Source organism: Opisthocomus hoazin, chromosome 7 (assembly GCF_030867145.1).
Source record: "Opisthocomus hoazin isolate bOpiHoa1 chromosome 7, bOpiHoa1.hap1, whole genome shotgun sequence".
Taxonomy (NCBI): domain Eukaryota; kingdom Metazoa; phylum Chordata; class Aves; order Opisthocomiformes; family Opisthocomidae; genus Opisthocomus; species Opisthocomus hoazin.
This window is the reverse complement of record NC_134420.1, coordinates 30734104-30748822: the sequence shown is the minus strand read 5'-3', so window position 1 is coordinate 30748822 and position 14719 is coordinate 30734104. Positions and strand designations below refer to the sequence as shown.

Genomic DNA, 14719 nt, shown 5'->3' with positions numbered 1-14719 from the left:
GTAATAATTTCTGTGGTACCTTTATGAACTTTCTCTGATTTACCTCCTCTTGCTGTTCTGTTCTGCAGGGACCTATCTTAGAAACACAGATGGTGGAAGATGAAACTGAGGCAACAAGACAAGAACTGCCTCCTCATCTGCGGGAAGAGCCTCCCGAAGGTACAGTAGTAGCAGTCAATATAAACTCTTTGCATTAAATCTGAGAAAATATTCTGGCCAAGGAAGTCATATTTATGTATCTATCTGTCTATCTGACTTGAGAGCCTACGTCTACCTATTTTCTGAGAGGGATAACGCTTTGTCGATGCTGACAGCTGAGCCAACCTCTCAGCCCGAGGTCTAGCCAGCCCCTAAGCCTACTTTGGCAGTCCAAGAAAGCTGCACCTGCTGAGGTGTGATCATTGCTCTGCATTCTCTTTAACAATATGGTTTCTGATTAAAATTGTCCTGCTTGATCATCCTGTCTCTAGGCTTAGGAATAAAATGCCTATTCCACTGTCTTGTTTGTGATGTTTTGAGCCTTCATTAGGGAAGACTTCCTAAGTAGTCATGTATTCTCTTCTTGCCTCTCTCTGCAGCATCCTGCTATTGAAATTGTCCCCAGCAGAGACTTGTCAAAGTTAGGTATTCTAGTGATTTTGTTTCTTTCCACCATCTCTCTTGGAAGCCAGTTTAGCCATCTGAGGAGGTGGCAGTGAGATGCTGTCAGTCAGTAGGAGGCTCAAGAATGACAATTTTAATTAAAATCCTTGTTTGCAATGACATGCCCTGGATTTACACAGGGAACGGATTTTTCCAACTGTGTAAATGTTGCAGATGTATATATGCAACAAAATAGGTGCTGCTTTTTTTTGAATAGAAGCTGCTACCATTGCTGCCAGTGATGATATGTTTTGAGCTTTGTCTCCAGTTCAGTGACTTTTAAAACACAGTCACTCGTAATCATTGTGGACGGCTTAAATAACCCAGAGAGTGCTGAGATTCTTATTAGCAACCGACTGTTAAAATGCAATGACGTGTCTCTGGGAAACATAAATGTGTTTTCTGTTTTTCCTTTAAGAGAATAAGATGCTGATAGAGCATCTATACTGACAACCATTCTTAAAGGGATTATGAACCAAGTAGATGGTTTTAAGAATTTGCTGTTCCATCCCTTCTTGTTAAGCATTCTGTTATAGTTTTTTCATTAAGTTATAATTTCTTGTTCTGCCATTTTGTGTACTCTGTGTTGATAATTACAGTATAGAGAGGCAAGTGAAAGGCAGCTTTCTTTTTGCAACTCCTGTAAAGCCAGAAGAAAATAAATGTGGAAGATGTTGTGCTTACTATATATATACACACAGAGGATATAATCTTGATTTCCCCCCCCACACACTTCTTTGCAAGTAATGCCAAGTCGGCATGTAATGACAATGCATTGTTGAAGTAAGAATTGTGGTCACTAGCCTGAGCTGATGATTACATGAGCCTAAAGACTGTATCCTGGAGGTCATCTTGTCTCTGCAGTTTATCAGGAATAGTCTTAAATTTTGGACTATGGCTTTGAACTGTCTAATCAGAAGGGTTTTTTTAAGGTGGCTAAGTATTTTTGCAAACCAAGTTTTTGTAATTGAAAGTGTTTGCTTCTGCCTGCAACCCTGCTGGTGTGAACGATGATGAGAAATGCCAGTATTAATATTCCACTTCTGAGTCTTGTTGGGTGGTCTAGAAGAAATATGTGCGCTGGATATGCCCGCTTTGCTGGTGTGAGGAAAAAGAACTGTAACAGCTGCACTGGTGTAGGTAAGCAGTGGTGCAGTAGATACTGTGAGTGCTTTTAAAGTCTGAGCTCAGTATGTACTTTTAAAGTTTATAATGACGTTGAGAGTAGCAAAATCGGAGGGTTGTTGAGAGCGCAACTGAAACTAGAGACTGCTTGGGAGAAGAGGTGGAAAAATTGCTGCTGAAAGAGAGCCATTGGGATTGTGCTGAACTTGCAGCTGGCTCTGTGTATTAGTGGAGCTGAGTAGCAAGGGTCTTCCTTAGAAGCTGCCGTCTATCAACGCAGACCAACCAGAATTACTGTAAAGGTTGTGTGGTTGCAGGAGTGATTACAAATATGCCACGAAAGAAATAGATCTCTGACGTTCTTTTGCTATTAAATGCCATGAAGTACCATCTTCTTGTTGTTGCCCGTCGACTAATTTCTGGTTTCTTCTGATAGCACTTTCCTAGTTAAATCAAATGCTTTGCAATAAATAAATAAACCATGTTGTGATGACTGCTGCACTCTTATTTCCTGGGATCTATGAATTGGAGACTGCCTGCCTGCCTTCTGGTAATGAGCGCAGAGGGGATGGGAAAGCTCTCCAGAGCCGGTGTCTTTCTAGCACAAGCCATGATTTCACCAGGTTGCATCATAGTGACTTCATTTTCCAGCTTGCACTGCGTATTTACCTTCAGGAGGGGAGCTGGAAGTGATGCGCTGTATAAATATTGCAGTAAAATAAAAGGTTGCCCTTCAGGGATTGTCGTGTTTCTGAACAGTGTTGCAGTATGGGCTGCTACAAAGAAGGAGACAGTTTTACGAGTCCGTCAGGTAGATGAGTCGGCGGAGTCAGTGTGTGTGTGGGTAGCAGGCGGCGGAGGGTAGCGAGCACCGGCCGCGGGTGCGGCTTGGCAGCCTGCCGGTGTTTGGGGCGTGGGAAGTTCTGTGGTGTGAGGAGGAGATCAACCAGATCCCGAGGGGTCGCCGAGGCGGGGGCTGGTGTCTGTCTGTAAGCTGAAGCCATTGATCTGCTGTCAAAGGTAACTTTTTTATGTTTAAATAAGTCAACAGAGCAAATGAGTGAAAAGTGCCGCTGCTGTAAGGCCCCGTAAGTGGTATCAGATAGCAAACAGGGGGTTTTATTTGATAATGAAGACGCGTTATTGTCGGTCCGGCGGGCCGAGGCCGTAGCCCTGCGTGGGAGGGGCGGGGGCGGGGTGTGCGGGCCGGCGGCGGGCGGGAGCGCCTCACGCGGCGCGGGCTGCGGCCGCGCGAGGGCGCTGCAGGCCCGCCCGCACCGCCCGCCGGCCCCGCCCCGCCCGTGCCGGTGGCGGGGGCCGCGTCCGTGGGCTCCGGCGGGGTGGAGGGCGGGTGGCGAAGGTCTCCCGCGCACCTCCCGGCGGGCGAGCGGCGGCGTCTGACCCCGGTAACTCCTTCCCGTGGGCCGCTCTGCGGTGCTGCAGGGGCAGCCTGCCGCGCTTGTGCCTCGGAAGGCTCCTCATCCCCTCACGGTGTTTCACCTCTTGACTTCAAGATCCCTGCCCAATTCACGCGCTTGTTTTTTATTCCTCATTCACCCTTCCTTTCTCTTCGGTCTTGTTAACAGACTTCTTATTTTCTTCCTCAGCTGAAGGCAGGCGTGAGGAGGCAGCGGTAGTTAACGCTGGGAGCGTCGCAGGGCCGGCTGCGTGCGTGGCAGGGTTACCATCACTACGTGGGGATGGGCAGCCATCTCTAGAGAGGAGCGAGTCCCTTTTGAACTGTGTGGAACGCTTCCCTCTTTGCGAGGATTTGGCACTGGCGAGCTGTGTGCCACGTGTTCAAGCCTTCAGGTAGATTCTGTGTGATCTCGAGTGTTTGCTGTTAAATGGCAGTCTGATCACAGTGAGAGACCTAGATTCAGGTACCCAAGTGCAGCAACACCTCGCGATGTCTGTTGCTTCTTCATCCACCATTTCAGAGTTTGGTTGCTGATCACTTAATACAGTGTAATTTCTTATCATTGCCTCGCTTTTCTGTTCTTGTCCATTAAAATACCCGAGGAAGGTGATGGCAATGAAATCTGATAGTGACTAAGTCTTCTGTAACATGATCAGGTATGGAACAGCAGCATCTCCTTTGCTGGATGACTCTGATCTTGGTCTCTTCTATTTGATGAATCAGTGACCGTGACCTTATTCCTGCTTCTCCATCCTGTTGCAAGTAGATTGAGGGAAGTTATCCTTCCCTTTTGTTCAGCACTGATGAGGCTACACCTGGAGTACAGTATCCAGTTCTGGGCTCCACAGTAGCAGAGAAACACAGACATACTGGAACAAGCCCAGCAAAGGGCCATGAAGACAATTAGGGTACTGGAGCATCTCTGCTATAAGGAAAGGCTGAGAGAGCTGGGACTGTTCAGTCTGGAGAAGGATCAGGAGGAGCTTACCAACATATACAAATACCTGAACGGAGGATATAAAGAAGTCTGAGGCAGGCTCTTTTCAGTGGTGCCCAGTGACCGGACAGGAGGCAGTGGACACAAACTGCAACATGACTGAATGTAAGGAAATGCTTTTTCACTGTGAGGGTGACCAAGGACTGGAATGGGTTGCGCGGGGAGTTTGTGGAATCTCCTGCCTTGGAGACACTAGAAAGCTGTCTGGACGTGATCCTGTGCAAGCTGTTTGAAGTGACCGTGCTTGAGCAGGGGGCTTGGACCAGATGGTCTCCAGAGGTCCCTCCCGACTTCAACCGTTCAGAGATGCTCTGCATGCTCTGCCTCATAGGTACTAGTGTGTTTGAAGTCTCTTTCTGAAGTTCCTGCGTATATTCCCCCATATATTACACTAATTCTTATGGGAAAAGTGGCTTTGCTCTGTCAAACTGCTAAATATTAGGCATTTCAGGAAGACATCCCTCGTAGATATTGGGGTGCGGCTGCAGTTTCTTTTGGCCCGACGCTGCTAACTAGTACCAAGGTATACTAAAGCTTAGTGCAAGGTGGTGTGGTCTGAAAAGCTGTGTCATTAGTTAACAGCAGTAGCCCCTCTTGGGAGTTTACAAAACAGTTGTTGCTTCCATGATCTTTAAATATTAAGCATTAAAATTTTATCAGCCAACCTACTATGACCAATTTGGCAATGAGTGTGAGTCTTTTGTCTGAACCTTCTGCTGTCTCTTCCGCAGTTTTCAGACCTGGCAGAGATGTTGCTTCTTTGTTGCCGACAGATTTGGCCTTGTGGAGTAAAGCTTTATTAAAAGCAATGGGTCTTAGCAGCTCTGCAGTATATACAAATCTTGGGAAATTTACTTTCCAAATAACTGTGGTGTTCCTAATTCAAATTGTTTTACACTTGCTGTGGGTAAAGAGCACACACAGATAGTTACTGTAAATCAGATGATTTGCACCAATTTAGACCATAGGCTCTTGTGTGAGCCTTATAATCTGTCTCCATGGAGGCATACAGCCTTTTCTGCTGTTTTATATCTTCTGCAAGATAGAAGTATATTGCATACTTCTGTGGGAAGCTTAAGGACTCCTTATCCACAGTTTGGGAATCTGATCCAGAGTATCTGGGAGTTTTGTGGATCACTCATTCAGGATTGTCTTCGGATACAAGTATTTTACCTAAGCGTATTATCTGTACAGATCTAACTCAAAAAAAAGTACAGTTGTGTTTCAATTGAGATACTACCATGTGTTTGAAATTTCTGAAATTAATTGGACTTTTAACTTCGTACTGGGGTAATGTTGGGGTATTCTCTTACAAGAACACGACAATTTCTTGAAGCCAGCAGATGCCAGAACAACGTGGCTGTTTAGATGTCTCATCTGATATGCAAGACGTTGAGTTCAACTCCGTGATACAGGCGTCTGACTTTGTTTACAGGAATGTACCTTTTCAGATCCAGTGTTGATGAATGTGTGGCACTTTTCCAATTAGTCTGCTTGAAGTATTTACACAGAGCAGTCTCCATCAGAAACACTGGGCCAAATGTTTGCTGCAGTAAGCGCCATACCGAGATTTAAATGCTGCAGACTTGAGCTACACCATGTTTTGCATCTCTTGTTGCAAGTAATGTTTAGTGTGTTTGTTTCCAAACTGCCTGTATCCAGATAACTGCGAAGAAATGGCCTTGGAAAATAATGCAGTTACTGTTAACTCCCTTTCCTTTCAGTGTGAAGCTCTGTACTGAAAGCTGTAGCTATTTCTGGTATAAAGTAACTTTATCAAAGTTGCCTGTGGCACTTAGTGTCATCTGTTACGTACATATGTATGTGTGTATGTAGTCTACCAGACTAATATCTTTGAGAAGTTCTGCGAAGCTGGCAGTGCAAAACCATGCTGTCTGCTAAGCCCTATTCTGCTTTCCCAAGTCAAATCACTCTCTTCAGTGTGCTACCTAGTGAGGTCCAGCAGTCAAATCCTTCTACAGAGGAGCTCTTTAAATGATCTGCTTTTCTTGTCTGATGGCCAACTTGCAACGTTCTCAGCCTGGATTCACCTCTGCAGTTCTGTGGTCTTACAACTAAAGTGATGGTCTTACAACTAAAGGGAAAGACTGGGACCTGGGACAGCTATAACCTGTTCCTAGCTCTGCCTTACTCTGTGGCACTAGTCAAGTATGGCCATTCTTGAGCCATAGTATTCTTTGTGTATGAAACAGAAATGACTATTCTTACTTATAAATGAGGATGGTGAAAAAGCAAGTCGTAACTTTCAAAGCTTTTAGAGGTGAAAGATACTTGAAAATTGAAACACAAAGTGTGATCATAATGTATAAATAATACAAAACTTGCCTGATACGACTTGTCAGGCTTTTTTGTTTTTTGAGTCCTCAAAGAGGTGATTGGACTTGTCAGGTAACTTCAAACAGAAAGGCAGGTTTCTTAAAAAGCAGAGAAAGACATTAGCAGTGAGGCTGTCTGTTCTTTGGAGCTGGGACTTTATGTACCTGGCGTGTCCTCTCATCTGTAAAAACATTTCCTGAGCTACTTCTGTAAATGGCCTGAGGCTGAAGTGAAACATTTCAGTATCATCTGGCTCTTTTTAAGGCACAGATTCTGTGCAGCTGTACTCTTCTGTTGGCCAAAACAATTCTTGTTTCTGCAAAAAGAAATGACCTGGAGTGTCAGCTCAGTCTTCCGTGCAAAGTCTACCTTAGCATTTCTGGTAGAGTTGTAAAACACTTTCACATCTATCCAAGTTCTAATATTGTTCCTGTTTAATTTATTATCATCATTGTTTTAGTAAAAGCTGAGATTCTTCTTTGTTTAAAGTCTACAGTGGCTGTATTGGCTTCCTCATGCTGTATTTAATTTTGTTCTTTGGGGGAGATCGGCGATCTGAAATGGGAATAATACTCAACCAGTGTCTGTGTGTACCTCTTTTCCTCTTTGACACCCCACTGCCCCCCCAACCCTTCTGTAATACTGCTGCTGTACGCCTGCTACTGACAACGGGCATCTTCCATTCAGCAGCTGTGTTACATGGTCTCCTAGAAACAGCATGAAAGCTATTTAAATTGCTTTTTATTCCACTTCTCCTCTGCCGTATTCCTTCCTCTTCACTATTTTCATATGATATGAGATGTTACTGTGACAGCTCGGCATCCCTTTTCTCTATCCTACTCCATGCCCTACAGATCATTCTGTCGCTAAGTGTTGTATGTGTGCACGGCATATGCTGTTAATGGCAGCATAAATAGCCTCCAAGTGCCTGGTGGATTCCAGAAGAAAGGTTCTTGTAACTTAAGTGTGGGAAACCTCTTATCAGTGGATCTTGTTAATACAATAAGGTTGTGAAGTGAGTCAATAACCATCTGTTTTTCCCTGAGGGTGTTTGCACATAGGATGGGCCAACAATAGTTTCACCCTTTGCCTTGGCACAGTAAGCGTAAGTAACATACTTCATCCACGTGTAAGGACGTTTTGGGGTGAAGGGCCAGTGGAAGCCTCTGTCAGAACACAGGTCTTTACCAATTACTAGTGAATGTGTTTTATTCTGGCAATAGGGTTTTGAACTGTGGGAGTGACAGAATTCTGTTTCATGACTGAAAGCAAGTTATCTTACTTACCTGGCTGAAGTGGCAGACATTTGTGATGGTTTGTGTCCCAATTAGAGACATATGAAATTATGAATGCAGGAGTATATTCTTTTACAATGTATTTTTCATTTCGAAGGGCAAAGATATTAACATAGAGATGCAGCCAGTTGTTGTTAAATAAATCTTTTTGATAACTTGTAGTTATCAGTCCTGTTGTAAAGCTGAAAAAGAAAGCGGCTCTTACTTGTTCCTAATGGGCTAAAAGAAGAGGCAAGCCAGTCTCACTTATAGCTACAGTCTGAAGTCCTAAATAAGAATGAGCAATGCAGTAAATCCAGGTCAGGAGTGAAACTGAATCGGTATATCGGTGTGTTAACAATGCTGATATCCTGAACTGCTACACTATCAGAGTACTACAGCAGGCAATTAAATCATAAGGTCGGTGCATAAGACTGTTAATTCTGCCTCAGAACTGAGTGAAATGCCCAATTAACATTTCATAATGTTTATTATGAAATTATTCTGTAGTCTCAACCTGGCTGCCTGTCTTGATTTTGGTTGGTTGTGAGCAATTTGAGCCACTGCTTTGATTACCAGTATGATTACATGATTGCACCAATCTGGCCTCTCCTGGACTGATCATTTTGGATCACAAAACCAATCTTGTTCTGAAGAGGAAGGTGCTTTTCAAAGCTGTTTATGAACTTAAGTATGAGCTGTAAAAGTTAGGGGCTTTGTGTCAATTTTCTTGCCCTCTGGGATAGTATTCTAGGAAAAGAAAATCTTCATCTACTTTGAAACTGGGTAGAACTGTAGAGTAATTTTTATAGAGAACAGTATTTCACTAGTGTCTGCGTGTGCAATTCTCTGTCTTTCATTTATTGTTTGATCCCAGTGAAGACAAATGCATGTTCCTTATTAATGTGGTGGATTCTCAAGCTGTTGTAGTGTGCTGCTTTGGCATATTATGGGGAATCTGTCCTCTTTCTATCCGGCTGACACTTGCCTGGTCAGAAAGAGTTTAGGTAAGGCTAAATTTTATGTTTACTCCTTTTTCCTTTGTTATGTCCTCACTGTACCACTAACATACTACTGTGTCCATTTTTTGCCAAAAATGTAATATTCAGTAGGGTATACCTGCTGCAAGAATTTTAGGTGGCTTTATGTTTTTGGGTCTTCTATTATGAAAAATTGATGTGTTTTTTCAGATCATATCTAAAAGGAAATAACATAAAAATTCTTTGCATAAAATATTAAATTCAGTTTGCAAGGAATGCTAAAAATTCGGCTGTGACATTTCTGTGAATTGTGAGAGGGCTTTAGGATCTGGGATTGTTAGAAGAATGTCTTGGAATCTTCTTGCAGTAGAAAGAACAGATTTATAGTCTTGAACTATAACAAATTTTATTTTCTAGCACCTGAGACCTGATCTTTGGAATAAGTGAGAGGTGATGAAGAGGTAGGCAGCAGATGAACCATTTACAATGTAGCTGTATGAGCCATTCACCACAATACCCGTTCATCCATATAAGACTGTAAGAAAAAAAAACTGGTAGTGTTGTTGAATTCTTCTGGTTTTACGTTGCTGAAACTTAAATTTTATTGTAAAGGTGTAATAATAAAGATTCTGCCCTGTGCAGAAGTTCAAAGTCCAAGATCGTTGTTTGTTGCTTTCTCCCCTCTCCTCTCCAGACTTCTCCAGAGATACGTGAGTGGTGGTCGTGGGGTGTTCTGGGTTTTGTTTTTTGTTAGTTTGTTTTCCCCCTAGAAAGTTCCTGTGTTTCTTGAATACAAAACTGGAATAATTCTAGCTAATTATGTGAAGTCATCCTCTTTGGTTAAGCCAGCCATTATATGAGTTCAGTACTGGATCTCTCGCTCATCCCACCAAAAGTCAAAGAACAAAACTCCAAGATTTAGTACAATGTTATTATGGTGTGTTAAAGTTAGGGCTCGCTCTGGGAAATGCAAATTGAGGCTGCAAATTTGGTTTAGTGTTTTTATAGCTTGCGATTGTTACCGTTATTGCAGTATTTTGTTCGTAGCATCTTGAGGGCTGTTTTTTGCCAAAAATATTTGACTTATTTAATCAGGGAAGAGGGTAAGTGCTTTCAGTCTATGGATCTGGTACCTTTATGTTGAAAAAGGAAAAAACACATTTACCAAGGCTGAATATTGCCTAAAAATGTCCTTTACGTTATGTGAAGAAATCTGTCTTCTGTGAGATCAGCAGACATTTAAAAGGTGGTGATTAGCTGAACCCAGCTGTAATTAAAACACAACTTGGTCGTTGGTTTAAGCGTAACGTGTGCTCGGAGGGCTGCTGAAAGAGGTGTTCCTAAAACGCTGCCTGTTTTTCCCCGCCGCAGGGCTGTGCGTGGCTGGTTCCTGGCGCCAAAGCAGCAGGGCGCCCGCAGGGAGACGGTGCCTCTTCCCGCAGACAGCGCGGACGTAGCCGGTGCGTGTTCGCGCTGACGCCGTTCCCGCAAGCCGTGGGTTGGAGCACAGGTTGGCAGCGGAGCAGAGCCCGCAGCGTGCACGTGGGCATGCGTGGGGCCGAAGGACGCCATTTGAGCCCAGAGCATGTTGTGGGCTCTCCTGGCCTCCTCGCTGTTTTAGTGAGGGAGAGAGGTGCAGCCACAGGCATCCTTAAAAACCTCTTTTGTGGTAGCATACAGGAGGTAATCTTTTGATGTCTGTGTTTCAAGCAACTTCAGTGTAACGCAGTAATTAAGACAGCGAGGAAAGCAGAGGACTCTTGGCTTTCAAACTTACTCCTCCTGGCTCCGATCCAAGTATCATTAATATGACATGAGACGTTTGGTCGGTATTTGATTAACTGGGAGGCTTGTTCTTGTTTTGCATGACACATCGTAAGTTAACCACCCGGCATGCTGACATGTGCGATTAAAAACAAACACTTAGAACTACGCTGGGAAGCCGGCTGCCGAGTGCACCGCCTGGAGGAGCCCGAGCGGCTCGCCCTGAGGGGCCTGCCCGCCATGGGCCTTACCGACTGCTCTGCTCATCTGGCGCCGGCAGCTGCTGCAGGTCAGTCCTGGATTCTCGACTGTTTGTTTTCAAGCGTTTTCTTCAGTTGTCTTGTGCGGTTAAAACCCTCCCGCCAGAACCTGGGAACGGCAAGTCAGAGTTTCGTTGTTCAAGCGGCCCACGCTGTGGCCATCGCTGTGGTCAGAGCCGCTGTTCTTCAGTGCTCCTGCCACTGGGTATGCTCTTTAAATGTACCTGCTAATTCCCAAGTTGAGATTTTAGTCCTTTTGTTTGGAATTATTTTTTTCCAGAGGAACATATTTTATGCTTGCAAATTATGGACTGTGACTAGACTAGAGGGAAAACAGCAAGTGAGCTGCTGGGACGGAACACACACACAAACATTTTCCTGCTGCTGTCATGAATTACAGACAGAAAGAGAAATCTGTAAAGGCAATTAAAGTACGGAACAAATAAGAATGTTTCCAAATAGCTGGAGTGTCCATGACACATCAGCTGTGCTTTGAAATGGCTTTGTGAATTTACAGTAGCTTCTGGGTAAAAAGTGTTTTCAGAGTAAAAGAACAGAGTGGTTTTTCACCTGACTTCTCCCTGTAGCACACACAAATTAGGACTGCAGATGGAGATAAGGAGGGTCCTGTGAGGACAGCTTGGAAAAAAATGTTCTGACGGCCTCTCGGAAGGACCTAGTTGGAATCCATTAGTAGTCACAGGTTTGATTTGAGATCATGAGAAAGCTTTTAGTTCAGAGAAGCGAACCAACCCCTGCTTTAAGTTTGTTCTGAACAAGCTCTTGTTCTCAGATGGTCACTTGAGCTAAATTACATCTCTCTGCCACGCTGGAAAACAGGTCTGCGAGTAATGAGTTGACAGGAAAACAATCTTCAATCCTGCTTGGAGTACCTAGGATATATCTGGGCCATTACAACTGATAAATAGCAGAAGGTTAGTCTTGGAATTGCGCAACAACTTTTAACTGCAGATTTAGCTCTTGTTTCTGAAAATTGTGGTAACATTTTTCCTTTCAGACGTGTAGCCCTTCAGATACAGGAATCAATCTCTTGTTGGACTACTAAGTTTCACACTCTTTAAAGGGGGGGGGTTTGAGGGGTGAGCCTCACCCCACGTATTTTTGCATTTCCAATGCTAAGTTTGGAATGGACGCTATTTGAACTTAAAGCTGTCTTCATTGTGACATCGGAAGATACCATACTTCTCTGGAGAGAACAATGTGATGTTAAAAAGTAAAGCAGTAAATATGTGCAAAGCTGAGTGCCTTTAGGAAAAGAAGGGAGGAAATACAGGAAGGGAAGAAAGAGGTAGGTAAACTGACTCTGGTCAAGATTTTGACAAGAACGTAGTAGCCTTAAATGAGTTTTGTCGCCAGTAGACACTGAAGACATACTGACCTTTTTTAAACTCTTGATTTATTCATCATGGGAATGGATTTTGTACCTCATCCATTCTGTGACTGATGGGCAGAAGTAATTTCTCAATACAGATGAGTACGCTGTAGTAGACTCCATTTGCCACACTGACAGAAGCAGAGTGCCATCAGCCAGAGTTAGCTGAAGAAATATTTTCCTTTTCAGTCTTGTACTCTAACGTGTGCATGATGTATGTGTAACAGTAGGATGGGGGGAATGTTACTGAATTGCGTGAAACTTGAGTCATGAATTTCCTCTGTCTGAAGTCTTCTCAGATCACAAGGAAAAGGAGTAACTGTGGATTTGCTTGGAAGAATTCAGAGGTGAAAAAAAAGAAAAAAAAAAGGCAGTGAAGAGCATTTCTCCCCACCAATCCCACTCATACTCTTTTTCCCATAATACAATTTTATGGATCTTGCTTGCAGAGATAATGTTCCTTCTATCTGTGGCTTCTTCAGCTGTCGTGATCCTTACGTGCTGAATTTGTTTTGTATGACTGTCTTGTCACGTGGATGTCCTTGATGGTAGTAACGGCCAGCCCTTTACAAGGGGCAGTTATATTCAGCTTTGTTTCAAAATATTGCAGACAGATCAGTTTTCACAACTGCTTTTTCCTCATAGATGACTTTGGGGCAAGAGTGGGAAATACAGGAAGGGAAGAAAGAGATAGTTGAACTGATGCTAAAGAATACAACAATAATATTGTCAGTGTATTGTATTTCAAAATATGCAAACACAATGAAATCTTATGTCAGTGAACATCAGATTTAGAAAAAAAAACAACCAAAATGGAACGAAAAACCAAAACCCTAGAATTCTGATGGCAGTAAGCGGAGGAGAGCATCTGTAGTGAAAAATTGTAATGAGGGAGTTTATAAACTCTAGGATTTTTTCAAGCACAGATGAGCTACTCACTGGCTTTGGTCACTAAACAGTCACCGTATTAGCTGTCTGTTCCAAGGTCATCCATTATGAGTCGTGCTGTCTGTTGGAGCATATAGGCAGGTTTCATGTCAGGACAGATGGTGACAGTGCTTCTATTCTGCAGTTCTTTGCTGCTGACCGAAAACATATTTAGGAAATTATGTGTCGGATATCATAGTGGTGGCAGAACATCCATAAAGAAAGGAAAGAGGGGTGTGAAAGACAGGCATGAAGATACTGGCGTCAGTAGGGCAATGTACTTTTCTGTTCTAACCTTACTGGCTTCCATGCTGAACTGAGGTTCCAGCACACAAACACTTTGAAAACTGTCACACAAACCCTTTCTGCCAATGCAGTCTTGCTTTCAAGCATTTCTTTCTGCTAGTGGGTGAAGACCACGTAAAGGTGAGTAGCTGCTACTAGATGCTGTAGGGTTCTTTAGAGGATCCTTCTGAGATTCAATATAATCGATTCCCAGTGAATGGAAGGAATCTCTAAAACATGGTTTCTTCTGCTGAATTAACATTTTTGTGGACTTATCAGACAACTAGTAGCGCAGCTGAGGTAGACTCTGAATCTTTGTGTTGTTTTCCCCCCAGCTTTATTTAGTAGAAGCCTGAAGTCCACTACTATGTCTCTGTTTAGATCTTGGTCTACTGGAGATTTTAATTGATGTTAGCTATTGGCACACTGCAGACCAAAGCAAACATGACATGGTGTAGTCTGTGATACGCATTTGCTTTATGAGATGCAGGAGCCCAGCCAGATTGTCATTCAAACAGAGGGCATACTGTGGGGCAGAAAGCTTCAGGGGTTGAGGGTTTTTTGTTTAAGAAGCTTGCATGGCTGGGCAGTGAGTCATCACTGCAGTGATACATTTGGAGTTCCGTTGCTGGCTCATTTGGGATTTGCTTGACATCTCAGCTTCTTCATTCAGGAGCCTTTAAGAAGGGCAGGTGTAAACCTGTTACACAAAACCTGTGGTATCTGCCAAAGTTTGCCTGCTTTTTCTGGAAGGTTGACAAAGTAGAGGCATGTTGCTGGTGGTTCAAGAAGCCGAAATAAATAAGTAATATGTAGATATATTTTTTCTTTTAAAAAAAAAAAATGGTGACTTCACAGGACTCTGGCCTGATTGGTTGCAAAGGAGACCTCAGTGATTGTAACTTAATATCATGGGTAAACTTCCCAAGACCTCAAACAGCTCAAAACAAAACCCAGGTGTTGTTTTTCTCATGTCTAGGGGTTTTTCTCTAATGAGACGTATTTTAAATGTAACTGGTAATCTGTTCTTTAAGAAGACCCATCTTATTGCTGTATTTATCTCACAAAATCAAAATTGTTCTTACGTTAATGTCACAGGACCCCGTAAGTCTCAAGTGCGTCTTCCGAGACTGGCTGTGCCCTGTCAATGTTTGCTGTGCTGTTACTAAAAATAGAAAACTTTGGCATACTAGAAAGTGGATCTGGGAGTGACATCAAATATACTGGGCTTCACATCAAAATTAATAGACGTCTTGTGTGATTTTTTTTAAATTTGTATTTAATTATAAGAGAGCTTCCATTTATTTGTATAGGA

At 43.2% G+C, this 14719-nt stretch overlaps 1 protein-coding gene across 2 annotated transcripts in view; it reads left to right on the top strand.

Moving 5' to 3' along the window:
- The window catches only part of LOC104328103 (transmembrane protein 263-like), a 214123-nt gene that overhangs the window by 14976 nt on the left and 184428 nt on the right, over positions 1–14719 (top strand). For both annotated transcript variants that reach the window (XM_075426593.1, XM_075426594.1), the window contains one exon: positions 69–159. In XM_075426593.1, the coding sequence (XP_075282708.1) occupies positions 69–159 (91 nt within the window). The remainder of the gene's footprint in view (positions 1–68; positions 160–14719) is intronic.